Source organism: Myotis davidii, unplaced genomic scaffold (genome assembly GCF_000327345.1).
Source record: "Myotis davidii unplaced genomic scaffold, ASM32734v1 scaffold530, whole genome shotgun sequence".
Taxonomy (NCBI): domain Eukaryota; kingdom Metazoa; phylum Chordata; class Mammalia; order Chiroptera; family Vespertilionidae; genus Myotis; species Myotis davidii.
This window is the reverse complement of record NW_006282272.1, coordinates 664,181-691,401: the sequence shown is the minus strand read 5'-3', so window position 1 is coordinate 691,401 and position 27,221 is coordinate 664,181. Positions and strand designations below refer to the sequence as shown.

At 42.1% G+C, this 27,221-nt stretch overlaps 1 protein-coding gene across 5 annotated transcripts in view; it reads left to right on the top strand.

Annotated features, from left to right (window-relative positions):
• Window positions 1-22,614, top strand: part of USP9X (ubiquitin specific peptidase 9, X-linked) — a 52,222-nt gene extending 29,608 nt beyond the window's left edge. For 2 of the 5 annotated variants that reach the window (XM_006752808.2, XM_006752807.2), the window contains exons 23-44: window positions 102-227; window positions 1,327-1,452; window positions 2,557-2,723; window positions 3,791-3,899; window positions 4,113-4,259; window positions 4,824-4,970; window positions 5,307-5,529; window positions 6,706-6,926; window positions 8,561-8,751; window positions 9,454-9,627; window positions 12,063-12,204; window positions 13,200-13,953; window positions 14,522-14,645; window positions 15,360-15,585; window positions 16,065-16,194; window positions 17,211-17,396; window positions 17,843-18,063; window positions 18,151-18,239; window positions 19,894-20,050; window positions 20,209-20,421; window positions 20,822-20,917; window positions 22,124-22,614. In XM_006752808.2, the coding sequence (XP_006752871.1) occupies window positions 102-227; window positions 1,327-1,452; window positions 2,557-2,723; window positions 3,791-3,899; window positions 4,113-4,259; window positions 4,824-4,970; window positions 5,307-5,529; window positions 6,706-6,926; window positions 8,561-8,751; window positions 9,454-9,627; window positions 12,063-12,204; window positions 13,200-13,953; window positions 14,522-14,645; window positions 15,360-15,585; window positions 16,065-16,194; window positions 17,211-17,396; window positions 17,843-18,063; window positions 18,151-18,239; window positions 19,894-20,050; window positions 20,209-20,421; window positions 20,822-20,917; window positions 22,124-22,261 (4,107 nt within the window). In that variant the 3' untranslated portion in view covers window positions 22,262-22,614. Of the gene's footprint in view, window positions 1-101; window positions 228-1,326; window positions 1,453-2,556; window positions 2,724-3,790; window positions 3,900-4,112; window positions 4,260-4,823; window positions 4,971-5,306; window positions 5,530-6,705; window positions 6,927-8,560; window positions 8,752-9,453; window positions 9,628-12,062; window positions 12,205-13,199; window positions 13,954-14,521; window positions 14,646-15,359; window positions 15,586-16,064; window positions 16,195-17,210; window positions 17,397-17,480; window positions 17,572-17,842; window positions 18,064-18,150; window positions 18,240-19,893; window positions 20,051-20,208; window positions 20,470-20,821; window positions 20,918-22,123 lie in introns of those variants that run through there. The other 3 variants (XM_006752806.2, XM_015558421.1, XM_015558428.1) reach the window with 2 other exon arrangements.
• The last annotated feature ends 4,607 nt before the right edge of the window (window positions 22,615-27,221 follow it).

Below are 27,221 nucleotides of genomic sequence, written 5' to 3'. Positions count from 1 at the left end.
CCTGGTTGGCGCCGTGGGGTGCTGTCTGTGGAAGGGGGTCATCCCGAGGGAGTGTGATGGGCAAGGAACAAGCGAGTCTGGTTAACGGTTGCCTTTTGCAGGTCAACCAAGTCACGCACGACCAGGCCGTGGTGCTGCAGAGCGCGCTGCAGAGCATCCCGAACCCATCGTCTGAGTGCATGCTCAGGAATGTGGCCATCCGCCTGGCCCAGCAGGTCTCCGACGAGGTGGGTGCTTGGCCGCTCAAACTCTGGCCTCCGGGGGCTTTTTGGGGGGTGGTGTTCTACCTTTGACCCTCTGTTCATTCAGAATGAACCCTTGTCACCAGTTAGGGCTTGCATTTCCTGGGTCTGCTCACTGCTCGCTTTAGTCACTGTCTTAGACTAAATGAAGCTCCCTTAACATCAGCTTTGTCTACTAGTAATGTCAGTGCTTTATGTACAGTAAATAGCGCGCTTTTACAGTTTCTGATTCAGTGAATTGTATTTTTAAATTTGCTTTTATTGATTTTATAGAGAGAGGAGAAGGGAGAGAGAAACATCCATGGTGAAAGGGAATCATGGATCGGCTGCCTCCTGCACGCCCCACACTGGGGATGGAGCCTGCAATCCGGGCCTGTGCCCTGACCTGAATCAAACGGTGACCTCCTGGTTCATAGGTCGACGCTCAACCCCTGAGCCACGCCAGCCCGGCTGTAATTCAGTGAATTTTGACAAACGCCTCTGTGTGTAAAACCACAGGCACATGATCCCATCACACTCTCTGGGTGCTCCTGTGCGGTCCAATCTCCCTCCACCCCTGCCCCACATGACCGCTGAGCTTCTGTCACCATATACTAGTTTTCTGTTTCTAGAACTTCATACAGGTGGGAGCAAACTGGGGGTTCCTTTATGTCTGGCTTCTTTCACGCCGAATAATGGCTGGAAGTTGTCTGCGCTGTGGGAGCCATTAGTCCATCCCTTTTTATTGTGGCGTGGCGTCCCCTGGTGAATATTCCACATGACGTTTGTCCATCTGCTTGGCGAAGGCCACCTGGATTGTTCCCCCTTTTTGGTCCTGCGTGAAGCTGCTGTGAACATTCTGGACAAGTGTCTGTGTGGCCACGAGGCAAGGGATGGTGGAAGCACCCCTGTAGTCTTTTTGCGGTTCTTCTGGGAGTTGTATGAGGCCAGGCGGTAACTTGGAGGTGCACTGCGTGGTGCCGCAAGGCCACATGGGAACCTGAACACAGGTTTCTCCTCCTTCCCGAGAAGAAACATGTCTGCTTTTTCAGTGCTTATTCCGCTCACATGCTTCCTACTCTTGTCATTCCTCCCTGTCTCACAGGCTTCAAGATACATGCCTGACATCTGCGTGATTAGAGCTATTCAGAAAATCATCTGGGCCTCCGGGTGCGGGGCTCTACAGCTGGTATTTAGCCCGAATGAAGAAATCACTAAAATTTATGAGAAGGTAAGAGCTATCACAGAAATCTATCTCTTTTCAATAAATGTTAATACTGAATTTGATGGCTTCCATCCTCACTATTCTTCCCTCACCACCTTCCTGTCCTGTGGAGATTTGGGTTTAGCTGGCCGTCAGTTGTATTTTCCATTCTCTGAGAGTGGTCAGAAGTAGCAAGAGTGTCAGCCAGTCAGGCATCACCTCCAACCTCCCTTTGGTTGAGCAAATTATTTACATAAGAAAGGTGGTGTTTGACTCTGATTTTTCTGTCATATGTCCCTGTCCCTGATAGCCACTTCTTTATAATTATTTATTTGTTTGTTAGGGGTGGAGAGAGAGGGAAACATTGATAGGTTGCCTCCTGTACACGCCCCAACCCAGGATCGCACCTGCCTCCTTTCGGTGTGTGGGTTGGCACCCCAACCCACAGAGCACCACCGGCCAGAGCCGCATGTTTAGATGGGACATTAAGCTGTAGGATTGCCGTCACTGTAGATCTTCCCTTTTGTGGCCGACGTAACCCTGATTTGCCTGGGGTGCATGTTGGTGTCCTGTAGTACATATATGGTACCACATGGTACATGGCTGATTCATTCAGCTAATGTTTGAGTGCTTTTTCTTTTCGAGGCATGTGCTGCAATTATGAATTTCTTATACAGTCAGATTAGAATTTATTAACTACCTACCCAGACGTATTGTAGGTTGGAAAACCTTCCTTAACATTTATTTACCTAAGAGTTGCTTTAGAGTAAAATGGCGCTACAGGTGCGCTGCGGGGTGGGACTGGTCAGGGGTCCCTAACTGTGGGGCAGAGTGGTTCTCTAGGAAGGAATGGCTGTTGGTGCCCAAGAACAGGACTCAGAAGGTCTCTAGGAGTCCAGCGGGCAGAAGCAGGTGGTGTGGCCCGCGCTCCCGCAGCTCCCTGGGAAGGGGAAACACTGGAATTAGACTCTGTTGTCAGCTGTCGTCGTTTCCCTACTACTCCAAGAGCTGCAGATGGCAGCTGAGGCCAGATGGTGTGAGCGAGTAGGGACGGGCTGCACGCTGGCTTGAAGCTGTGTATGAACTTTTCCTTAAATGCATTTCTAGATGACTTACCCTATCATTTTACAGTCCAACATGGGCAACGAGCTGGACTTGGAAGATGAGCAGGTTTGCTGCGAAGCGTTGGAAGTGATGACGTTGTGTTTTGCCTTGATTCCGACGGCCTTGGACGCTCTCAGCAAGGACAAGGCTTGGCAAACATTCATTATTGACTTACTGCTGCACTGCCACAGCAAGTAAGTCCTCTCGCCGTAAGAAACGCTGTGAGTCTGTGTGCAGGGGTCACTTTGCTGCCAGAATGGGTCCCAGAAGCCAAAACGGTTTGTCTCCGTAGCTTTTATTACTGTTTGGGAAAATGTTATTTAAGCGTGTTTTCCTTAGACCCGTATCTGTTTGGTTCTGGTCTTTGCAAAACACCAACATTCCCAAAGTGACGTTAATTTTTCTCCGATTTCAGAATTTCGTTTTACCTAACAGGTAAATATTTTAACCCGTTTTAAAAATCTAGTTTACAAGATTTTAAATTGAGTAGAGCATTAGCCTCCCATCTTGAATACCTAGCTACAAGGTGTTTGTTTTTTATTTAAGTTGTTAATTCAGTATGACATTCAGAAGGCAGAGTTATGGTAAGAACTTCTGTATTTTACACTGAGAATAAAAACCAACTATTGGCCCTCGTTTGCATTTGAAAAGTATTTAATCAGACATTGGTTTTATATTTATTATTGAGCGCATTATAGATGTTCCCCACCGCCCCACTCCCATTGTCCCCTTCCACCCAGATCTTGTCCTACCCCAGGCCTTCACCACCTTATTTCTCCCCAGAAAATTGGTCCTCCTGACTTCAGTGAGCATGAGTTCCACCGGAATCAACCCACAGTGTCTAAAATCCCTCTGCCTTATGGGACCATGTGGGGTTTGAGAAACCTCAAAAGCCCCAGGAGGGGGTGAGTGCACACAGCGTGTGCTGTCAGGTTCTTTACAGTGAGCTGCGCTTTCAGTTCTAAGCTCACCTCACACCACAGCTGCGTGAGGCTCACTGTGGCCTATTTCTTGTCTTTTCCAAGGGACGTGTGTTAAAAGGCACCTTCAAACTCTGCAGTGGCAATTTGAGGGTACAGTTCTTGACACACAACCTAAATTCCTGTATGTATGTTGCTGGCTTTAGGGGGTATTACCTTGTATGCTTGTATTTTTACTCGTTTTCTATCTCTTATTCCCCACCCACCGCAGGGAGACCAGGATTATAATGTTTTTTCCTTCATGAAAATGAAACACTAAACGTGAAACCTTTTTCTTGCAGAACTGTCCGCCAGGTGGCGCAGGAGCAGTTCTTCCTGATGTGCACCAGGTGTTGCATGGGCCACAGGCCCCTGCTTTTCTTCATCACGCTGCTCTTCACTGTTTTGGGGGTGAGACATTTTTATGCTTGTCGGTGTGGAATGTTCTTTAAACAAGGGGCACTCAGGAAGTCATGCTGTTTGATTGCATTGAAGTTAGAGAGGTCTGTTCATGTCATTAAGATGAGTAATTTCCCATATGATATCTCTACTTAAGTGAGTTTTTAAGAAGTGGATTCTGAGCAGGGGCGCGTGAATTTATATTATTCTGCTTTATTGTTTCAGAGCACAGCCAGGGAGAGAGCTAAACACTCGGGTGACTACTTCACTCTACTGAGGCACCTTCTGAATTATGCTTACAACAGTAACATTAATATACCCAACGCCGAAGTTCTTCTCAACAATGAAATCGATTGGCTGAAGAGAATTAGAGTAAGTTGCATTTACCATATCAATAAGTTGAGTAGTTGATTAATAGTTTATAGTTTTGAGCATTTGGGTTAAATGAAAAATACCAAAGAGTAATAAAAAGGACTGACGAATGTACTCTGCGTTGGTGGACATTAGTAACTCGGTAATCACAGGATGGATACGTAGCTAGTTCTGTGAAATGTTTCGTTTCACTTGAGACTTGGTAAGCAGATATTCACCTTTCATTTTAGAATCGTGGACCTTTTTACAAATCTTCAACTTTTAAAATGCATTCTTGATAAATCTGATAGGATAAGCGCTTAATTTAATTCTTCCTCTTAAGACCTGATACTTTTTACTTAGAATTGTATGGGAATTGCTTTCTGAAGAGATTTGTAGCTTTTAGCCTTTGGTAGCGTCTAGAGCTACTTCTAGAAAGTTCTGAAGAGAAATGGCTTAAAATGGACAGGTGTGAAGGGGTTTCCGCATGTCTGTGCAGCCCTCTCTTGTTCTGGCTTCTCCCTCCCTTGCTACCTCCCTCTCATAAGTTGGATGTTTGATTTTTTTCATTGATTTTTTTGGCAGGATGAAGTTAAGAGAACAGGTGACACAGGTGTTGAGGAGACGATCTTGGAAGGCCACCTGGGGGTAACAAAAGAGCTGCTGGCTTTTCAAACCCCGGAGAAAAAGTACCATATTGGTTGTGAAAAGGGAGGTGCTAGCCTCATTAAAGTAAGTCTGTTGTGTTGGTCCTATTGTAGCCTTCTAAATTTAAGTAAAATTTCAGTGCTACTATGTATTTTATAAACTTAAATAAGCACTATTTGATTTTTCTATTTAGAAAATCAGAATTTTTCACTTGGTCAGACTAAGATGAGACAAACTTGTGTATGGTTGTTCATTGTAGTGTTACAAAGTGGGGTCTTTTTATTAGAAAATCCAAATAAGTTCTCTTGAGATGTAATGAGGTCTTGGGTTCTGACAAGTAATTCCATCTACAACATAAATATATAATGACACATAGATATTATGTCATTGTAATACCAATCTTCCTTTCGACCCTCCTAGGAATTAATTGATGACTTCATCTTCCCTGCATCCAATGTGTACCTGCAGTACATGAGGAACGGAGAGCTGCCCGCTGAACAGGCCATCCCCGTCTGCAGCTCACCAGCTACCATCAACGCTGGTTTTGAGTTACTTGTAGCATTAGCTGTTGGCTGTGTGAGGAATCTCAAGCAGATAGTAGAGTCTTTGACTGAAATGTATTACATTGGCACAGCAATAACTAGTAAGTATTCCATAATGTTGTGATAACGAGAACGCAAATTCTGTTTTCCTGGTTTTTTAGTAACCATCTTCAACTCAGCCTTTTTTTTCAGCAGCTGGTTTAGTTTAACCTTTCTAGCAAATGGATGTATAATTTAAGACCATGATAAGTGAGGAGGGAGCCTTAATGTAAGTTTTCAAATGTTTGTTAACTGCCTTCCTCTGTGTAGTGTAAGTACTGAGCAAAATAAACTTCATCTCAATCAAATCTGGAATAAAACCCAAACTGCAGAGTGATATGTAGCCAAAATAAAAGCCAGAGTTCAAACTTAAAATGCAAATTTCATGCAGTGGAAACCTTCCAAGCCCTCACTTAGCAGCTCTTTAGTGTTATTTCCATATGGGAAATCTGGTTTGAAAGATTAGGAATGGAGAAGGTAACATTTTCCTGCGCTTCATGTCCTCAGTTAATGCTCCTATGAAGCCCGTGAAATAAACTCCAGACTCCAGATCTTACGGATACGGAGCTGAAGCTCAAAACGAATGAGGGCAACAGGAAGTGACCTAAAAAGCAGGAGTGAAAAAATCAAGCACAACAGAGGCCTTTTTTTTTCCTTAAGAGAAAACCGCTATTTACAAAGATAAAGGATATAATTGATGACAGTAAATTTTTAAGAACATCATTATTTTTGATATGTTATACTTCAGAATAGGTCATTTTAAATAACGTTTTAGGAAATTCTGATGAAACTGACTGCTTTAAAGGTTAGACCTGTAGCTACTCTACCCAAAACAGGTGTCCTTCTGTAATATATTGATGTGTTTATATAACCTTTAATGCCAGCATGCGTTTTGAAGGCATTTTAAAAACATACAACAGTGGAAAGTTCATAATGACTAAACTATAAAGCTAAAAGTACAGGTAGCATGTAGGAATTAGCATCGTACAATCTTGAGGCTGCCATTAGAAGAAGCAACACCCGCTAAAATGTGGGTTCTCAGGTGGGTAAGAATCCGGATAGTGCCAGCACGTTGCTGTGTGTCTTAGGTTTGTTGAGGGTAAAATGCAGGCTCGGAGCTCCACTTCAGGTGTCTGTGGGAGTGGAATTGTTGCTGATGTTCGTTTATCAGCTTAATGGAGCTGAAAGTGGATAAAATGATTGTGTCCATACTCTAAGAATCTCTCCTCTCCTTTCAGCGTGTGAAGCACTTACTGAGTGGGAATATCTGCCCCCTGTGGGACCCCGCCCTCCCAAAGGCTTCGTGGGGCTGAAAAATGCCGGTGCTACCTGCTACATGAATTCTGTGATCCAGCAGCTCTACATGATCCCCTCCATCCGGAATGGTATTCTTGCCATTGAAGGCACAGGTAGTGATGTAGATGATGATATGTCTGGGGATGAGAAGCAGGACAATGAGGTAAATGTTTTATTATATTAGCGTTTTTTGTTTTCTGTTCAAGTTCTGATACCAAAAACTGTTCTCCCTCAGGGAGTGTTGTACTTTCATTGGGCCTGTTGACATATGTTGGGAAATAAAGCTAGAATCTTCTGGCATGGACTATCTATTAGACTTGAAACTAGTTAGTTTTTTTTTTTAATAAATTTTTAGAGAGCGAGGAAGGGAGGGTGTTAGATAGAAACATTGATGAGAGGCGAACATCATCAATTGCTTGCCTCCAGCACGCCCCCTATAAGTATCTTTGCCTTTTAGCAGAGCTTTTGGGGGGCTGCTTAACCCATCCCTGGTGAAGAGCCACTGCTCTGAGGGCAAGGTGAAATTCAGATTCTAGTTCTGTAGCCTCTGACATGTCTGAGATGCCCAGTTAAGCACAATGAGAGAGATCTGATTGTACCGGCAACAAGTAAACAAGGCAGGCAAAATACACAATTTCAAATAAGATGTCCCACCTTTGTTCTCTGCCAAGAAGGTGTGCCCTCTGCTTTGTATTGTCTTGGCACTCTGCTGCGCTGCGTGAGTTTGAGGGTTTGTTTCGTGTTTTTATCTATGTGCTGATTTCCCTAGACTAAGGTCTCATGGGCAGGGACTAGAAATTGTCTATTCTAGCTGAAGGTCTCAGACACGATTCTGCAGCCCCTAGTCTCTCTCCGTCTCTATGAGTTTGTTCTAGTTCCCTCACATAATTGGAATCATACCATGCCTGTCTTGTGACCGGCTTATTTTACGTAACATATTGTCCTCAAGGTTTGCCCATGTCAAAGCATGTGTCAGTTTCCTTCCCTTTTCAGGAGGAATGGTATCCCATGTATGGATAGGCCACATTCTCTCAGTGGACACTTGGGTTGCTTCGCCTTTTGGCTGTTGTGAATACCGCTGCCATGAACATGAGCGTACATATATCTCTTTGAGACTTTTCTTTCCATTCTTTTGGGTGTGTGCCCAGAAGTAGAATTGCTGGGTCATGTGGTGATTATATTTTAATTTTTAATCCTCATCCGAGGGTGTGTGTGTGTTTATCGGTTGCCTCCCATAAGCGCCCCAACCAGGGATTGACCCCACAACCTTTTTAGCTTTATAGGACAGCACGCCAACCGAGGCGCCCGGCCAGGGCTGTTTTTCATTTTCACAGGAACTCTTCCCAATGGTGATCCCATTTCACATTCCCACCAACCACGTACAAAGGTTCCAGTTTGTTTCACAAAAGTTATTTCATGCAATACAACAGCTACATGAAGAATGTGTTGCCCCCCTTTACATTTGAAGGCACTGAAGCTTGCGAAGGTTAAGTAACTGACTTGTACAAAGTTACCCAGTTACAGTGCCGAGCCTGCATTTAGGTCCCATTCGTCTAAGTTCATCGCTACCTACGCTGTTGTATCATCTGTATTGCCCACCACTGCGATGCATGGTTGGGGTTCTTCCTTTAGAACAACTCTGGTGAAATGTTGGAAATTACAGTTTATAAATTCAAAGTTATTTGGAAATAAAAAGTAGACATACAGGTCATTTGTTCACTAATTGGCATTTGTCTGAACATATTTTAGTATATTTTAAAGTCAGATTCGCTCATCCATGGTACTTGTTGTTTCTAGAGCAATGTTGATCCCAGAGATGATGTATTTGGATACCCTCAGCAATTCGAAGACAAGCCAGCATTAAGTAAGACAGAGGACAGGAAGGAGTACAACATCGGTGTCCTCAGACACCTGCAGGTCATCTTTGGCCACTTGGCTGCCTCTCGGCTGCAGTACTATGTGCCCCGAGGATTCTGGAAGCAGTTCAGGTAAGCCGTGGGCGGGTGGGGATGGGGATACTGCTTACACCTGTGAGCTGCTCAATACATTGAACTTCCAAAATAGATGTCGGAAGGCCTCCTTATGTTTACGCAATAGTAATATTCACACTTCCTAGTTAGGCTTTTTGCTCATTGTCCTCAAAGGAGGAGGAAGAAAGTGTCAGAGGAAGGGGAGGCAGCATTCTTTAGTCTTTGAGGATGTTACAGTTTTTTCCTTTGTTTTGAGAAGTTCTCATATAGAAGTAGGGAAGAGTATAAACCCTTAGTGTGTATCACCCTACTTCAACAGTTTGCAACTCATGGCCAGTCTTGTTTAATCCACATTCCCATCTACAGGTCTTTCCAGATTGCTTTGAAGCAAATCTCATGCATAGTTTCATTCATAAATATTTCAGTCTGTATCTCAGATGTCTTTTGAAAAATACAACCATAATTCTATTGTCCTATCTTTTAAAAAATCCTTAATATCCTCTTCTCATAATTATTTATTACTATATTTTAAAAATCAGGATACTAATTAAGTCCATATACCAAAATTCTATGATTCTAGTCTCTTTATTTTTTTCCTTCAACAAATAACTGCAGGGGCAAAAAAAAAAAAAGTCACTTATCCTGAAAATGTTTCCACCCTTGAAGAATATATTGTCCTGGGAGTGTCACATTACATCTTTTATTCCATTCATTTTCTAGGCTTTGGGGTGAGCCTGTTAATCTGCGTGAGCAACATGATGCTTTAGAATTTTTTAATTCTTTGGTGGATAGTTTAGATGAAGCTTTGAAAGCCTTAGGACATCCTGCTATGCTAAGTAAAGTTTTAGGAGGTTCTTTTGCGGATCAGAAGATTTGCCAAGGCTGCCCACATAGGTAAGTGCTAATTACATAGTTTAAGTTTATGTTGTGCTGTTGATTTACTAACAAAAATAAAATTTTTATTAGTAGTTATGTATACAAGTGGAGTATGCCACTGATGACTAAATAACTCAGGCTGGATGAATTATATACTGTGTATACCTTACTACTTTGGGAGTTTGTTTTTATAAAATAACTAGAGGCCCGGTGCACAAAATTCATGCACAGGTAGGGTCCCTAGGCCTGGCCGCCGATCAGGGCCTTCCTTCCTTCTGCACTGCCCTTTGGTGGTCAGCACATGTCATAGCGAGGGAGAGAGAACTCCCTGTCTCCTGGTTGAACTCTTGTGGTGACACTTGCTTATTAGCCTTTTAGATAGATGATAAATAGACGATAGATAGATAGATAGATAGATATAGATATTTGCTTCTTTTTACTGTATAATCTCTTACTATTTCATACTCTTGCATTTTATGTATGGTTATTTGTGAGGAAATAAAATAGCATTCTCCATACCGATGCATATGTTACTTATAAATTTGTCCTTTGTTTTAGAATTAAAATAATTATAATATTATAAATACAGTGACTTTACAAGATGACAGAAACGGAGCACTATTTCCTATACAAATGAAATACTGACCTTTTTTTTGGTGTTTGCAATTGAAATACTGACTTTTAAAATAGCATTGATTATGGTCATTATCCTTAAGGTATGTTTTCCTCACAGAACATAGCAAGAGTTGACTAAACAAATTGACTTTTTTACTTAAAAGGGAAATTGTTTGATCAGGACTTATTGAAAATAGTTCAATAACTATTGAAAATTCGTTACTGATAATGTTTATGCCTATTATGTGGAAATTTTGTTTTGGAATCTATCAATTAATGTTGGTTTGAAATAGTTTTTGCCAAAATATCACAGTAAGAGTATTTTCCATAAGCCCAAGCAGCATTCCATGTGGTCCTCATGGGTTGTGTGTGTGTATGGTTGGTGGGCTGCTTTGCTTTGGAACGTCGGGAAATGATTGGGGTGAGTAATACTGTGTGAATGAGAGATTCTGTTAGGTTAAAGCATTCAGATCAGGGGCATGTCATTGTTCGCGTACCCTGCACAGCTTGCGGTCCTTTTGAAAGACGTGTTACAGCCCAGCCGGCGTGGCTCAGTGGTTGAACATCGACCTATGAACCTGGAGGTCACGGGTTCGATTCCTGGTCAGGGCACATGGCTGGGTTTAGGGCTCGATCCCCAGTGTGGGGTGTGCAAGACGCAGCTGGTCAATGATTCTCTCTCATCATTGATGTTTCTATCTCCCTCTCTCTCTATGAAATAAACGCAATAAAAATATTTTTTTAAAAAGACATTACATTAGGCGGACAATAAAATTCCCATTTTTACGTGTTGTTTTTTTTAGTTCTTTCTTGTTGTTGAAAGTATTACGTATGTCTCCTTTTTCACCCATTGACCTCTCCCAGCCTGCTCCCACCCCCCAGCACAGGCCCTCACCTTTACCTACACTTAGCTACCTCACCCCCTATTGTCTGTGTCCATTGGTTATGCTTATATGTATGCATACAGTCTTTTGGTTGATCTCTTACTTCTCCCCCATCCCCGAGTTTTGACGGTCTGTTCGATGCGTCTATGTCTCTGGATCTGTTTTTGTTCATCAGTTTATATTGTTCATACTTCTTGTTTTTAATTGCTGATAAAATAACCAACTTTTTTTTGTATGTTTTTATAGATTTCAGAGAGGAAGGGAAAAGGAGAGAGAGAGAGAGAAACATCAGTGATAAGAGAGAATCATTGATCGGCTGCCTCCTGCACACTCCCTACTGGGGATTGAGCCCGCAACCCGGGCATAGGCCCTTGAACCGGAATCGAACCTGGGCCCCTTCAGTCTGCCGGCCGACGTTCTATCCACTGAGCCAAACTGGCTAGAGCAAAATAGCCAGCTCTTTAGTTATCTATTCCTGTTAGTCCTTGATTTGTTTTAGTTAGTTTTCAAATTTATTTGGAAATGACTGATTTTCTGTAAAAGGCCAGGCAGTAAAATAAATATTACAGGCTTTTTTGGGCTGTGAGGTCTTGAGGCAACTACTCAACTCTTTGTTCTAGTGAAAGCAGCCAGGCAGACAGTAGGTAAAGGTAGGTATGTTTCAACAAAACTTTACAGAAACAGGCGCAGGGCTGGATTTGACCAATGGCCCGCAGCCTATCACCCCTGCTCTAGACTAGTAATGCCCTAAACCAGCATCTCGGCTGTGTGTGACTAGTCCGTTGTGGAGCAGGCATTTAACTTCAGGGTCTTACTAAGATCATGCTCTTTGGACATTTCCACGCAGCTACGGGTTTCATGTTGTATTATAAATACTGCACATGCCCACAACTAAAGGTTTAGAAGACGGGAATAACTGCTTTTTTATCTTTTTTTTTTAAAATAATATCTTAGATACGAGTGTGAAGAATCTTTTACAACTTTGAATGTAGACATTCGAAATCACCAAAATCTTCTTGATTCTTTGGAACAATACGTCAAAGGAGATTTATTAGAAGGTGCAAATGCATATCATTGTGAGAAATGCAATAAAAAGGTATGAGTTGTCCCATCTCATTTATCTTAATTCTGATTACATTTAATGGATTTGGAAGAAGTTGACGGTGTTTGTTCTTAAAAGTCACCTTTATTTCCTACCCTGCTTTTGAGGGCAGTTGAGATGGTAAGTGATTGAAAGGTTGGTCAGGGAAAGAAGATTGAGAGAAAGTAGTCTGGGAGGGTAGGGAAAACAGGTGAGTAAGGTAAGAGGGAATCAGTTTAGCAGCCATAATACCTTAGTAGCACATTTTCTTGACTGAAACACAGACCTTTTTCATTCATACTCAACCAACCTGCTACTAAAATCCTCGAAGCTAGAGTCATAGAACTTATCATTTCTTCTCTCATGTCCAGAGTTACTTGTCAAGACCAAGAATTTAGCCACATCAGATTTCTTCTACCACTTGGATCAGATTTTTAGACCCACCTGATTATTTTTATCTATGGGCACCTAACATCTTTTGGGGGGAGAGAATTCAGACAGACAGTAATGTGTGTGGGGGCGGGGGGGGGCTCCCAAACCCTCTCACGTAGAACTAACGTGTGTTGGGTTTTCTGTTGTTTTTTGCCTTACACACCACCTAGGGAGGTGTCAAAGTCTAGAGGTTGAGATGGTGAGTTGTAAGGCCATACTGCCTGCCACCCACAGCACTAAGTAACAGTAGACATCAAACAAGTAATAATGGTTCAATGACAATGTAAAAACCAGGCAGTGAGTAATTTCTCTATTACTAATTTTTGCAATTTACAATAAATGGCATTAGCTATTTCCATACTTGTTTTAGTTAATATTTTTTAAAATATCAATTGTGACAGAATTAACTTGTGTTCCTTGTTTGTTGACACATAATTTCAGATTAGCCATAAGAGAACTTGCCAGTGTCACCCTAATGAATTCAATTGAAAAAGAGAACTTACAATTTTAAAGTCTGTTTTTTGCAGTGGATTGACTATAAGAGAGCAGCCTCGAGTAACTTGGTCTGTTTATTTTAGGTTGATACTGTAAAACGCCTGCTAATTAAAAAATTACCTCCTGTTCTTGCTATTCAACTGAAACGATTCGACTATGACTGGGAAAGAGAGTGTGCGATCAAGTTCAATGATTATTTTGAGTTTCCTCGAGAGCTGGACATGGAGCCTTACACGGTGGCAGGTGTCGCAAAGCTGGAGGGAGACAATGTGAACCCAGAGAGTCAGCTAATTCAGCAGAACGAGCAGTCCGAGGGCGAGGCGGCGGGCAGCACGAAGTACAGGCTCGTGGGTGTGCTTGTCCACAGTGGGCAGGCGAGTGGTGGCCACTATTACTCTTACATCATTCAGAGGAATGGTGTGGACGGTGAGAGAAATCGCTGGTATAAATTCGATGACGGCGATGTGACAGAGTGTAAAATGGATGATGATGAAGAAATGAAAAACCAGTGTTTCGGGGGAGAGTACATGGGAGAAGTGTTCGATCACATGATGAAGCGCATGTCATACAGGCGCCAGAAAAGGTGGTGGAACGCCTACATACTCTTTTATGAGCGATTGGACACGATAGACCAAGGCGATGAGTTGATACGATACATATCCGAGCTCGCTGTCACCAGCAGACCCCATCAAATCGTCATGCCATCGGCCATCGAGAGAAGTGTGCGCAAACAGAACGTGCAGTTCATGCATAACCGAATGCAGTACAGTTTGGAATATTTTCAGTTCATGAAAAAACTGCTTACATGTAATGGTGTTTACTTAAATCCTCCTCCCGGTGAGTGTCCAAAAAATGTAGCTGCTTAATGATAAAGCACGGCTCTTACTCTACTCACGGGTTTCTTACTAGGCATCAACATGTTTGGTTTTCACATTTGGTTGTTTGTAGTCTAATTTCAGAAGACTTAGCTTTAAGAGAGTATATTGTCTTGCTGTTTGAAAACTGGAGCTTTTGTTTATTATAACAGTTTGTTTTTGACTCGAACATTAGTTTGGAATGTGCTTGAGAGAACTAAGAATTACTTCATGCCCTAGCCGGTTTGGCTCAGTGGATAAAGCATCAGCCTGTGGACTGAAGGGTCCCAGGTTTGATTCCAGTCAAGGGCACGTGCCTGGGTTGCTGGCTCGATCCCCAGTAGGGGGCGTGCAGGAGGCAGCCGATACATGATTCTCATTGATGTTTCTCTCTCCCTTCCTCGCTGAAATCAATTAAAAAATAATTCTTTTTTTTAAAAAGAATTATTTCATGAGTAGACTTCTGAGGCTTCGTGGAAATGTACACGTGTTTGAAAATGGGTTTGGACATAGAAATTAGTCTAATTTTTATATCTGCATTTTATTTCTAGGGCAAGATCACTTGTTGCCTGAAGCAGAAGAAATCACCATGATTAGTATTCAACTTGCTGCTAGGTTCCTCTTCACCACAGGGTTTCATACCAAGAAAGTAGTCCGTGGCTCGGCCAGTGATTGGTACGTTGCGTAGCGTTTTCATTCCTATTCTACTAGCATTTAGTTTGGTTCTTTAATATATTTTTTTTCCAAACCATAATAATCTTGTTTCGGATTGGTATGCAGAATTAAAAATCTCTTGGTAGCAGTAGTGAGAGAAAGCACATAAAAGTAGTGATTTAGATTAATAAAAATGGCCTTTTATTATTCAGAAGCAGGCTTCTGCTATTTTGTATCATCTTTGACAGCCCCTGTACAAAAGATTACAGGGTGATAGTTAAAAATCTGAACTATTTTATCAGGAAATAATGCATTTTAGCTTTCCTTTAGTAAATACTGCCATAGATTAAAAGGGTAAAGAATGAGCTTCCTATGTTTCTAATTGTGAACATGTAAAGGCCATTATAATAACGTTGATATAATGATTTTTACTTATCCAGTGGTAAGGTGTTTAAGGGAGGGGCGGGCGTTGTTTTGACAGCGTGAACCTAGTAAGAGTTTGGTAATAGGTTTATAGAGAAGTCAAACATACAAGATTTTGTCTGTTCTGTCTCTCCGTGAGAATAGACGAAGTCATAGTATTCATCTATCATTTGAATACTAGAAGCACCCTCCAGTAGTAAAAGGTTTTTGGTTTTTATTTGGTTCATAGAGACCCACCCCTGTACTATATGAAACGTGTTCCTGAATTGCTATTCATAGACTTTCTTTTTGTGTGTGTGTGCTTTATCTCAGGTATGATGCACTGTGTATTCTCCTTCGCCACAGCAAGAATGTGCGCTTTTGGTTTGCTCATAACGTCCTTTTTAATGTTTCCAATCGCTTCTCTGAATACCTCCTGGAGTGCCCTAGTGCGGAAGTGAGGGGTGCATTTGCAAAGCTGATCGTTTTCATTGCGCATTTTTCCTTGCAAGATGGGCCATGCCCTTCACCTTTTGCATCTCCTGGACCTTCTAGTCAGGTAATTGCTTGGGTTTTTTGTTTACAAGTAAATTCCTTTACCTGGAAGTTGAAGTCCACATGTATGTGCCTCTCTTTTATACATTTACTTAATGTGCGCGTGCGCACACACCACACAATGTGATGTCTATGGGTTCCATGTAAAGTAGCTCACAGCAATGAGTAGTGATTATCGGTTCTTTAAAATTTTAACTTTTCTCTGTTGAATCATTTATATGCGGTGACTTAATTTACACTTACTGTTATATAGACTTTTTTTAAAAAATTGGAATAGTATGAAGGCTCTATTTTGAAATGTACCTTGGATCTCTATTCCCTTTTCTAACAAGCAACCCTTTTTAATCACTGTGTCATCAGTCCTTCCAGAAACTCCTGCCTGTATTCAACATATACATGCGTGTGTCCCTTTGTTATGCGAATTGAGTTATGCCACGCCTGTACCTTGTTTCTGAAAAACAGCTGATGTGTTCTCCTTCGCAGGCTTATGACAACCTAAGCCTCAGCGATCACCTGCTGAGAGCGGTGCTGAATCTCCTGAGAAGGGAAGTCTCGGAGCATGGGCGCCATTTGCAGCAGTATTTCAACCTGTTCGTGATGTATGCCAATTTAGGTAAGCATTGCCGTTTTCAGAATGCTTCTTAGTGTATTCGATGGTGAAGCCATTTAAATCAACTGATAAGATATAAGCTGGTCTGAAATAGAAACAGTATTCTGTAAAACCTAGTATGAATTCTGTCTGAAACTTTTTTCACTGCCCTTTTCTCCTTGTACTTCAGTTATGCATGTGTCTTACGTCTGCAGTAGGCACAGGTCAGAATCTCTGTCTCAATTGTATTGTTCTCCTAAAGCGGTGGTACCAGATTGGTCTGGTTTTTTAAATACTGATTCCTAGTCCCGCCCCATCCCAACCAACTGAGTCAATTCTCAAGGCCAGCCCAACGCATCCACATTCTAAAAAGGTCCTCAGGTGGTTGTATGTGCTCAGCAAGTTGGGTGAAGGACTGGCTTGTACATAAGTTTTTGTTGAAGTAAAGTCACTTAAAATTAAGAATAATATGAATGTTCACTTAGATGACCTTGTTATTAATGCTATTACTTCTATATAACAACACTCCTGGTAACCTGCTCCTGACCTCACCTGATCACTCCCTTTCAGTGGTCCCGCATTACCTGCCCTGATAGGATGCTTTAGTGGGGGCAGGCTGGAGGGAGTCAATGGGGGGAAAAAGGGATACATGTAATAATTTCAACAATCAAGAATTATTTTAAATAAAGAAATAATTTAAAAGAAAGTATACTTAACTGTTTTTGACAGTGTTCAAATTTTTGTGTTGCTCCCCGACTAGATTGCAAAGATGAGAGCTTTGCAAAGTCGTACTTGGTAAATGTTTGTTAAATGAAGCAGATGGGTACTTGGTGTGATCGGCATGTTATGGTCACTGTAACCATTTTAATGCTTCTGAAATTCAATAAAACTCAGTAGATTTTTTGTTCTGGTTAAATAATTCTCTGATCATAAAAGTTATAGAGAAATATTTGACGTACCTACTCTATGATTGAAACCTGTACCATCTTAATGAATTCCTCTCCTATAACCCCTCTCTCTCCCGTCCCTCTTCATTGTAGGCGTGGCCGAGAAGACACAGCTTCTGAAGCTGAGTGTGCCTGCCACCTTCATGCTTGTGTCTTTGGATGAGGGCCCAGGTCCTCCCATCAAATACCAGTATGCTGAGTTGGGCAAGCTGTACTCAGTAGTGTCCCAGCTGATCCGCTGTTGCAATGTCTCGTCAAGAATGCAGTCCTCAATCAATGGTAAGTCAAATGCTCTGTTCCTCCAGTGGTTCTGTAATCCTGCTGGGCACTCACGGTACCCACTTAAAAGTAATTCTGCCCTAGCTGGTTCACTTCAGAGGAGAGCGCATCAGCCCGAAGACTGAAGGGCCCTGGGTTCGATGCCGATCAAGGCCATGAGCCTCAGTTGCAGGCTCCATCCCTAGCCCTGCTGCCAATGGATGACTCTCTCATCATTGATTCTCCCCCTCCCTCTCCCTTCCCTTCTGAAACCAATAAAAATGTTTCTTTAAAAAAGAATACTTCTATTAAAAAATTGAATAAATAAATATAAAACAAGACTGAAAGTTTATGCTGTTTTTTCTAAAATAGAGACTTAAAAGCCCATAAGCTGTTTTGTATGCTGGAAGCTGTACTGTTGTGAATGAGCCTATTGGTGTTTCATTGATGGCAAATCTGTATTCTAGGTAATCCTCCTCTTCCCAACCCTTTTGGTGATCCTAATTTATCCCAGCCTATCATGCCAATTCAGCAGAATGTGGCAGACATTTTATTTGTGAGAACAAGTTATGTGAAGAAAATCATTGAGGATTGCAGTAATTCGGAGGAAACCGTCAAATTGCTTCGTTTTTGCTGCTGGGAGAATCCTCAGTTCTCATCTACTGTCCTCAGTGAACTTCTGTGGCAGGTTAAAGAAAAATAAACATTCCTATATCGATAATTCGATTTGTTGTTCCTTCAAATGAGGTACTCACTGTGTCTGGCCTGTTTTCAGGTTGCATATTCCTACACTTACGAGCTGCGGCCCTATTTGGATCTGCTTTTGCAAATCTTGCTGATCGAGGACTCCTGGCAGACTCACAGGTTGGTGCCCTTGTATCTCAAAAACTTAAGAATGAACAATAAGTTCTTCTCATAACTTTATTTCATTTTTACTCTTTTCTCTCATTGCCCAGATTGCATGCTTAATATAGTAGTTTTTTTATTTTATTAAGGAAAACTAGCACAGGCTTTGGTAAATATTTTCATCTTATTAATGCCCTAGGCTTTTTTTAGAATTAGATTACATTTCCGAATTGGTCACATGAGATAACATTTGGTTGTGTAAAAATAGTCAAGCCCTGGCCGGGTAGCCCACTTGGTTGGAGCATCGTCCTGTACACCAAAAGGTTGAGGGTTCGATCCCCAGCCGGGGTATATACGGGAGCCAACCAGTTGATCTTTCTCTCACTTTCAAGAAAAATTCACCGTAGTATACAGTTGAATGGCTTTTAGTACATTCACAGTGGTACAACCATTACCACTGTCTAATTTCAGAATATTTCCATCACCCTAAAAGGAAACCCCATACCCAGTTATACAGTCGCTCCCCATTCCCCCATCCTCTGGAAACCACCGACCTGCTGCCTCTATGGATTTACCTGTTCACAGACAGAGAATGGTCAGGATTTGCCAGCTCACTTCATATAGTGGAATCATGCAACTGTCCGTCTGTGACTGCTCATCTCCTTAGCATCATGTTAGCAAGTTCATCTATGTTAGAGCACAAATCAGTACTTGGTTGCTTTTTTGTGGCTGAATAATAACCCACTATGTGGATATATTCCACATTTTGTTTGCTGGCGGGTGATGTTTTGAACACACAAGGAACAAGGCACATTCTTGCCCCACAATCTTTTTTTTTTTTTAAGCTTATTTATTTTTACATATTTTGATGGATTTCAGGGAGAGAGAAACATGGATGGGAGAGAATCATTGATTGGCTGCCTCCTGCACGCCCCCTACTGGGGATTGAGCCGCAAGACGGACATGTGCCCTTGACCTCAATCGAACCCGGGACCCGTCAGTCTGCAGGCCGATGCTCTATCCACTGAGCCAAACCGGCTCTGGCCACAACCATTTTTTTAAATTGCTTATCGAGAGCCAGAACAATAAATCATTGACTGCATATTGTTCTGTTGTAGTTTGGCAGGAGCTGAAATGAAATCATCCATCCTTGGCCAAGCAGCCCAATTGTAGTGTTGCTGGTAAAAATTGTTTTGCCTGCCACATATTCTCATTATTAGAATCCAAGTTAATTCTGGATTTCCAAAGTATGTCACTGTGTCAGAGTCCCTGGATTGTGACTTACCTTTGGAAATGCAGTTTTAGAAAAGGAACTGATGAAGCAAGTTCTTAAGTACAGTAGTCATAAACTTAGTTGTTATAAACGGTAATTTTAAAAGTTTGTATTACTCACTCTGGTCGTGTATTTGAAGTACATACATAGCAATATCATTTTGGGATTGCTAATAAATTGGTAAGAGCCAGACTGCTAGGCGGCTACATGAGCTTGGGCAGGCTGTTTAACCCCTCTACCCATTTTCTCATCTGTTCAAGAGATTGGTAACTACTTACTGTCGAGCATTAGAGTACATGACTACGTCAAAGATATTGAGTGGCACATAGTAGACACTCAATAAATGTTAGCTGCTCTCTGATTTTAGACGTTTTTATTTTATATCTGGTTCTCTTTCAGAATTCATAACGCACTTAAAGGAATCCCAGACGACCGAGATGGGCTGTTTGACACAATCCAGCGCTCTAAGAATCACTATCAAAAGCGAGCATACCAGTGCATAAAGTGTATGGTGGCTCTCTTCAGCAATTGTCCTGTTGCTTACCAGATTTTGCAGGTGACGATTTTCTCTTTCAATTTGGTAGAAATCTGAGTCCAAATGAAGGAATCTGTTTTAAAAGGACCGAATCGTGAGAATTTGGAGTTGTCATTTTAAGTTCACTTTGAAAAGGATTCCGAGACCTTTTGCACAAATCGTTTTCTTTTTTTTCGAAGGGCAACGGAGATCTGAAAAGAAAGTGGACCTGGGCAGTGGAGTGGCTTGGAGATGAGCTCGAAAGACGACCGTACACTGGCAACCCTCAGTACACGTACAATAACTGGTCGCCTCCGGTGCAAAGCAATGAGACCTCAAATGGTTATTTCTTGGAGAGATCACATAGTGCTAGGATGACCCTTGCAAAAGCTTGTGAACTCTGTCCAGAGGAGGTAAACAAAGCCACCAGTGTGCAGCAGATAGGAATGGAAGAAGCCAAAGTAATTCTTTACTTCGTAGGCTAGTGTTTGTGTGTTAACGATAATGTAAAAATATGATGTTGGGGTCTTGGTTTGCTTTAGTGCTTACTACATGTGGTCTTAAGTAATTGAGAGAGCTGCGAGCTGCCTTCTCGAGAAATTTCTATAAAATTGCCTGAAATACAGTATTTCTAAGAGAATCCAAATTAGGAATTTTTTTTCAATTGTTTTAATTTGTTTATCTGCAGTAAAACAAAAGTTGTTACTGGGTCAGTTTTATAGATCTTTTAATTTTTTATTTCGAATAGAAAGAACGTTAAAATAAACTTGAGTTTGCCTATATGACTCTCTCTCTTTAAATCTCTAACACTAGGAGCCAGATGACCAAGATGCGCCGGATGAGCATGAGTCGCCTCCCCCCGAAGATGCCCCGCTGTACCCCCACTCCCCTGGATCTCAGTATCAACAGGTAAGTGGGGGCCGGTGTGTGTTTTTATCCCCAGGAATCAAGTTTTATGCCATATTTAAAGGCTTCGTTTTTTGTTGTAATGAAAGTAATGGATTATCTAGAGGAGCTTTGGCGGCGTGAGCAGACGGGCCTGTTGGAGGGAGGCATGGTAGGGTGTGCTGGAACTTGCCTCTGTGGAGTTGTTCTGGTCAGATAGGTGCCCCTCTTTTAGTAGGAGGGAAAGTTGGCAAAATGGCGAGAACTCGTGTCAGTGTAAAAGGATAGTGTTTAGTACAAAGGGTTATGACAACATCTCCTGTTAGGCTTAGCCTGCAGATGGATTGTGAAGACATTAAGATATGGCAATAAAGTAAGGATTTCTTGGTTATTTGGCCTAAGCGAGACAGTAAAAATGGTTGGGGGAGAATCAAGGATTTGACAGGTCCATAAATTTGCTGTAAAATCAATAACTAAATAAAATTAGGATGAAGAAACTTTCTAAATGAGAGTTCTTTCTAAAGCCCAATGTGATTAACTCAGAGCTTTATAGGCATCAGAGTCTCCTGGTGGGCTTGTTACAGCTCAGAGCGCAGCCCCACCCACCCCAGCTGCTGATGCGACTTTTTTAACAAGTTCCCAGGAGATGCTGTTGCCAGTGCATGAGCCATACTTTCAGATCAGATACCGTTTAAGGCATTCTTTCCCATATCTCGGGGGATAGAAGCACGTTCAATGGTTAGAAATTGCATGTTCGACTTTGCATAATACAAATTATAGAACGTTCATCAGAAAAACCAGCTCGGCCTGGCTGGTGGGAATGTACAGAGAAGTGGGCAGGGTAGGTGTAGCGTGTGCACGTTTTAGGTGCTTGGGAGAGTCAGAACACACGTGCTCCGGCTCACAGGTAATTGTTTCTGAATGTTTTGACCACGAGCAATAATGAGCTGTGGTCCCTTATTTGTCAGACTTGGATCTGAAAATCCCTTTGGCCACAGGTTATGCAGACCCGCGCTGCCCTCATATGGGGCATTGGGGTTTGCATCTAGGCTAGCTTCTCTCTTTCAGACTTTTTTTTTTTGTCCCCACCGTGAGGCCAAGCGTTTTGATTCTTTGTAAGTCCCAGGGATAAAGGAAGTGTTTACATGTCCACCACCTTCAGCCCATGCTTATGAAGTTTCAGCTTCATACATCACCGTGTTAACATGCCTGTGTCCTCTCCCCTTGCAGAACAACCATGTGCACGGACAGCCGTACACCGGCCCCGCGGCGCATCACATGAACAACCCTCAGAGAGCTGGCCAACGAGCACAAGAAAACTACGAAGGCAGTGAAGAAGTGTCCCCGCCTCAGACGAAGGATCAGTGAAACGCACACGCCTAACTGGTTCCATCAAGACTGTGCACCCAGGCCTTACAGTCCAACCTTTTTCTGTGTCTGGTTAATATTTAAAACTAAAAAAAAAAAAACAAAAAACAAAAAAAAACAACAAAAAAAACTATTCCTAATCAACATGGAGTGGAAAGTTTATTCACTGTCTTATCTGCAGAAATTTGCTGTCCATATATAACCCGCCTGCAGTGGAAAGTGTATAGTGTTTTGTAATAAATGGCCTGATGCTAATGTGTAAATGGCAAAGGTGTATATAGTATATTAATGTTTGACTGTTAATTCTTAAGCAAGAACCTTTTTTCTTGATGAGACTCTCAGATCTACAAAAACGACAGAAGTTCATTTTCTCGTTCTCCCCAGTGCACCCGGCAGCCAGTGTTCTGCCTCGCGGCAGTCAGGTCAGCCCCTTCACAAAAACACAATAACCCAACCGCCACCAAACAGCCCATCCATGGCAACCGCACCGATAGCTTCATGTTCATTGTCTGCCACTGGAGTCAGTGTCATTCTGATCAGTGTCGGGCTGCTAGCCTTGCAATGACTCGGTTGATGTGGAAAATCGGTGATGTGACCTTGTTTCTAGATCTTTTTCATTGCCTTTTTACTCTGACCTTAGGGTCATCCTTTCGAAGCTGTAGTTACGCTGTGACATTTAGCATGGCTTCCCACAGGTTAGTGTGCCCGTGAGGACACATCACCAGGACAGCGGCTTTTCCTTCTGCCTAGAACGTAAACTAGGAAACAAGGGGGGAAACGTGGCGAACGGGCGGTTTCCAGTTCGTTTCACATCCGTGGCTTACACCTGATGTTTGACGGGTCAATTTCTGGGTGGGATAGAGACTTGAGTGTCGGTGATGGGAATTTCAAAACATTTAAGACAAATATGCAAAACTTTGCTATGTCAGGATGCTCGGAGCCTAATAGAAGACTGTATTTGGTGTGCTTGTTTTGTTTCTTTGGTAGAGCTTATTAGGTGAGTCTTCTCGAACTTTCCTTCTGGATCCCCGTGAAGCGGAAGTCCTCAGCCCCACAGAGCTTGGTGTCACTACACCAACGCGTCCGCGTCCGGTTGAGTTTGCTCAGCCAGTTTTACTTGAAAGCAAGAATTGTCCTAGCTCCCTTTCCCTGATCCCAGATAGGTTTAACATTTGAAGCAGGGTTTGATTAAAGAGGAAACTACTGGTTAGTTACCGTGATGGAGGTATTGTGATTTCAGAATAAACACTTACTTAAAGATAAACGCATCGGTTGATACTGTATTGACAAGAGAATTGGTAACTTGAATATGTGTAAGTTTTTGGAACCTGTCTAAACCAAATACCCCTGCACACAGATACAGTTCACCCTATTCTATTTAAATATTTTGCTGTTTTGTTTTATAGAAATTATTTTGCTCAATTCACAAATAGAATTTGATTTAAGAAGAACTTTATGTCTTGGTGTGTGGTTGTTTTTTTGTCCTTGTTTTCTGAAGGACTGCATATTCAAGTTAGTGCTGTACGGAGCGTGCCTCCGCACGCACTGAATCCAGGTCAGGCCCCTGGAGTTTTGGTGCACAGAGAGGTCTGACCTTCGGCCCTTCACTAAGGATTTAGAGAAAACAGGAAGCTGACCCTGTAGACGCTCCCTAACGGACTCAATCTTGTACTTTTTGTATGTTTTTTATATACATGTGTATTTAATGAGCACAAGCTTAGTTGTACTTTTTAAAGTTCAGTTAACAGGAAAACGTTCTGTCAACAGGCTGTGGTTGGAACCGATCAAAGCAGAGACAAAATTGTCATCAAAGGGGGAGATATTTGAGATGAAGCCGTGGGTATCTTACTCGCAGTTCTCTGCAGTCAGTCTGCGCTTCTAGGTTTTTTGTGACACTAGGAAATTTTGACGCCAGATAGATCCTGTTTTTTACCTTAAATATATTACATCTGAGTGTGTTCTGTTTGACGGAACCTGTTTCAATTCCAATTGGTCGTTTTTAATTTAAAAGTTGCTCAATTCCAAGCTTCCTTAGCAATAGGGTCACCTGATTTGGACAAGTTGCCATCGTTAAATACACCATCTCACCATCCGAGAGGTGATTGGCATTCCCCACTCCTTACCAAATGTACTTCATTTAGCAGCTTGAATGGCTTGACATTTTAGAAGGCTGCTTTCTGTGTACAAGTCCCCTTGTGCCAGATGAGGGCTGGTGACTCCTTTTCCCCTCCATTTGAGGAAGAGTGGTCTGTGTTGTGACCAGGATCAAGGGGAAATGAACAGTTATTTTTTGTTTGTGCAAATTATTTTCTATATTTAACTCTTAAGCAAGCATTAATGTATAACCGGAAATTTTAAGATGCATGTTATTGTAAGAGCAACGTAGTGGTGATTTTGAGATCTTTTTCTGAACATAAATGGCACATTTTAAACTTCAAGTCTTCGAAGTGCCTAAAGGTTATTTATCCCTCAACTGATTTCTTGAGCCATATATATATTTCCTACTTTCAATGTTTGTTGCGGAATCGCTAGTCTTCCTTTCGAAGAAGTATCCCCAGAATTCTAAATGGCATGATTACTTTCTAGAAGACGGTAGAAGCTGTTAACATAAAGACTGAAGATATTTTCACTGTTCATCTGTGAGCAAGGGCTTTGCCCTGTTGGATCTAAGTGTTTTAGTGCACAACTTGGTAAAAACCATATTGCTGCTGTTTCTAAGCCCTCCACCAGCCAGACTCCATGTTCAGCATTGTAGAGGCAGAAATAAGAACACAATCCTATTTGGGGTTTTTTGTCTTTCGTTGATTTTTCTCAGTAATAATTTCCCAGCCTTGTGTCTTTTAGCTCTTATGTATACAAATTTAGAATTATTAAAATGTTTTATATTTTTTCATGATTAACTTTTATTAGTGAATAACAACTACTTAAGTATTTAATCCTTGTAGTGGTTAAAAAGATGAGGGTCCTTTTTTATTTGAATTACATTTCTAAACGAAAGCAGCAGTCTGAATATTCAGATAACTCCAAAATAGTTCCTTTCAGTGTTTTTTTGTTTTTGTTTTTTTAGTATTTTTCCAGCTTAGGTTCTCCCAAGAACTCTGCTGAATTTTGTGGTTCATTTGGTGGATATCCTGCCTTATTTAGAATTGTAACTGGATAAGAAAATTGCCTTTTCATTCATTATAAGTGCCCGATTTTGGTCTCTAGTTTGAAGGTACCTACATACTGCCGAGCGAGTAGAACACACCTTCCCCCCCAATGCTCAATGTATTACCTTGCTGCTGATCGTATTTCTGACAATTCGTTTGTTTGCAAACAAAATGTAGCACTTCTCCTCCAAACTTAGAGGTGTGAGAAAAAAGGGGGAAAGATCCATTATGTTTTAAACTTAGAAATCAGTGAAATGTTTTTATTTTGAAACCCAGATTCCCAAAAGGAAATTTCACCACCAGATCACACACTTCTCAGCCTTTTTCAAGCCGAGGCTGACTGAAGATTGTCCACAGGTCCTAAGATTTAGCACATATACAAAAATAAAACTTTATAAATTAAATGCCGGCTTTCCCTTTTATTTATTGAAATAAGAATTCTAAATGGAAGGTAAATTAGAGGTGTGATTTGAACAGAATTTATAAAGGGAAGTATTTGTAATTCTGCCCTCACTGTATATTCAAAGCATATTCACATCCAAGTTCAAAAATTGAGTTGTGATGTACTTGCTAACAATTGTTCATTCTAAAATGATTCAGCAAACACTTTGGTGTTTAAAAGTTCATTTAAATAAATAATGAGCAATGAATCAGGGCACATGTTTTCATGGGAGTTAAGTGAAAGGTGCGCTGCCCGTGTGACAGTGGTGGGTGTTGATCTATGAACCAGGAGGTCAGGGTTCGATTCCCTGTCAGAGCACATGCAGGGGTGGGTTCCAGGCTCAGTCTCCAGAAGGGGGCATGCAGGAGGCAGCTCATTGGTGATTCTCATTGATCTGTCTCCCTCTCCCTTTATGAAATCAAAAATACTTTTTAAAGAGAGATTCCTCCATCAAACATTTCAGACCCATGTAAAGTTATTTTAAAGACATTCCACTTACATGTACAAAACTTAAAAATGGGAGTGTTTGAGCTGTCATCTATCTGAAAAAGATCTTATGTTCCACCAGCGTTAGAATATACTGCACTTCCTCAAGTCACAGATGCTGTGTCAGATGCAGGTAGGCCAAGTCAGCCTGCTTTGGGGGATATTAAAATGGGGGGGATCCCATTTGGTAGCCATGCATGTCAGGACAGATGCTTGTACTATCTTGAAGTAGGAAGTGTTGTGGGCTCTTCTCGCGTTGCTTGTTTCTGCCATTAACCTAGTGGGAGACAGAAACCCGATTTGTATGTGTGATGATCGACAAAGCTGGCCCATTGACCAGAGCTTGATGGGACTGACCCCTTGAGCCCTCAAACTATGGGGTTCTTGTCGCATACCTTGCAGTTAACACCCTCAGCAGACTGGCTCCACCACAAAGGGGGGCGCCTGGCTCTTGCCCGTCATGCGTTAGGCACATGGCAGCTGGCTTTCCCCTCCCGCCACTGCTCTCCCCAAAGGTAAAGGGCCACGAAGGGCCACCTCGCAGGGCACGAATCGTATTCGTGGGCTGTTTCTTTTCAGTCCAAACGGAAGCTGGGGATGCTGGGGCGGATTTGCAGTCACTCGCCTGAGGATTAGACGCACTGACAGCATTGCTGCCATCACCTGCCCCTCTGCCAAGGGCCCGTGTGACTCCCCGCCCCGCCCACTAAAACACGGAGAGGCCTTTGGAATTCAGAACGAAAGATCATTTGGGGTCGCCGCGGGGTGTGGCTCCGTGGTTGAGTGACCTATGAACCAGGAGGTCACAGTTCGATTCCTGGTCAGGGCACAGGCCGGAGCTCTATCCCCAGTGGGGGGAGGGTGGTGCAGGAAGCAGCGATCC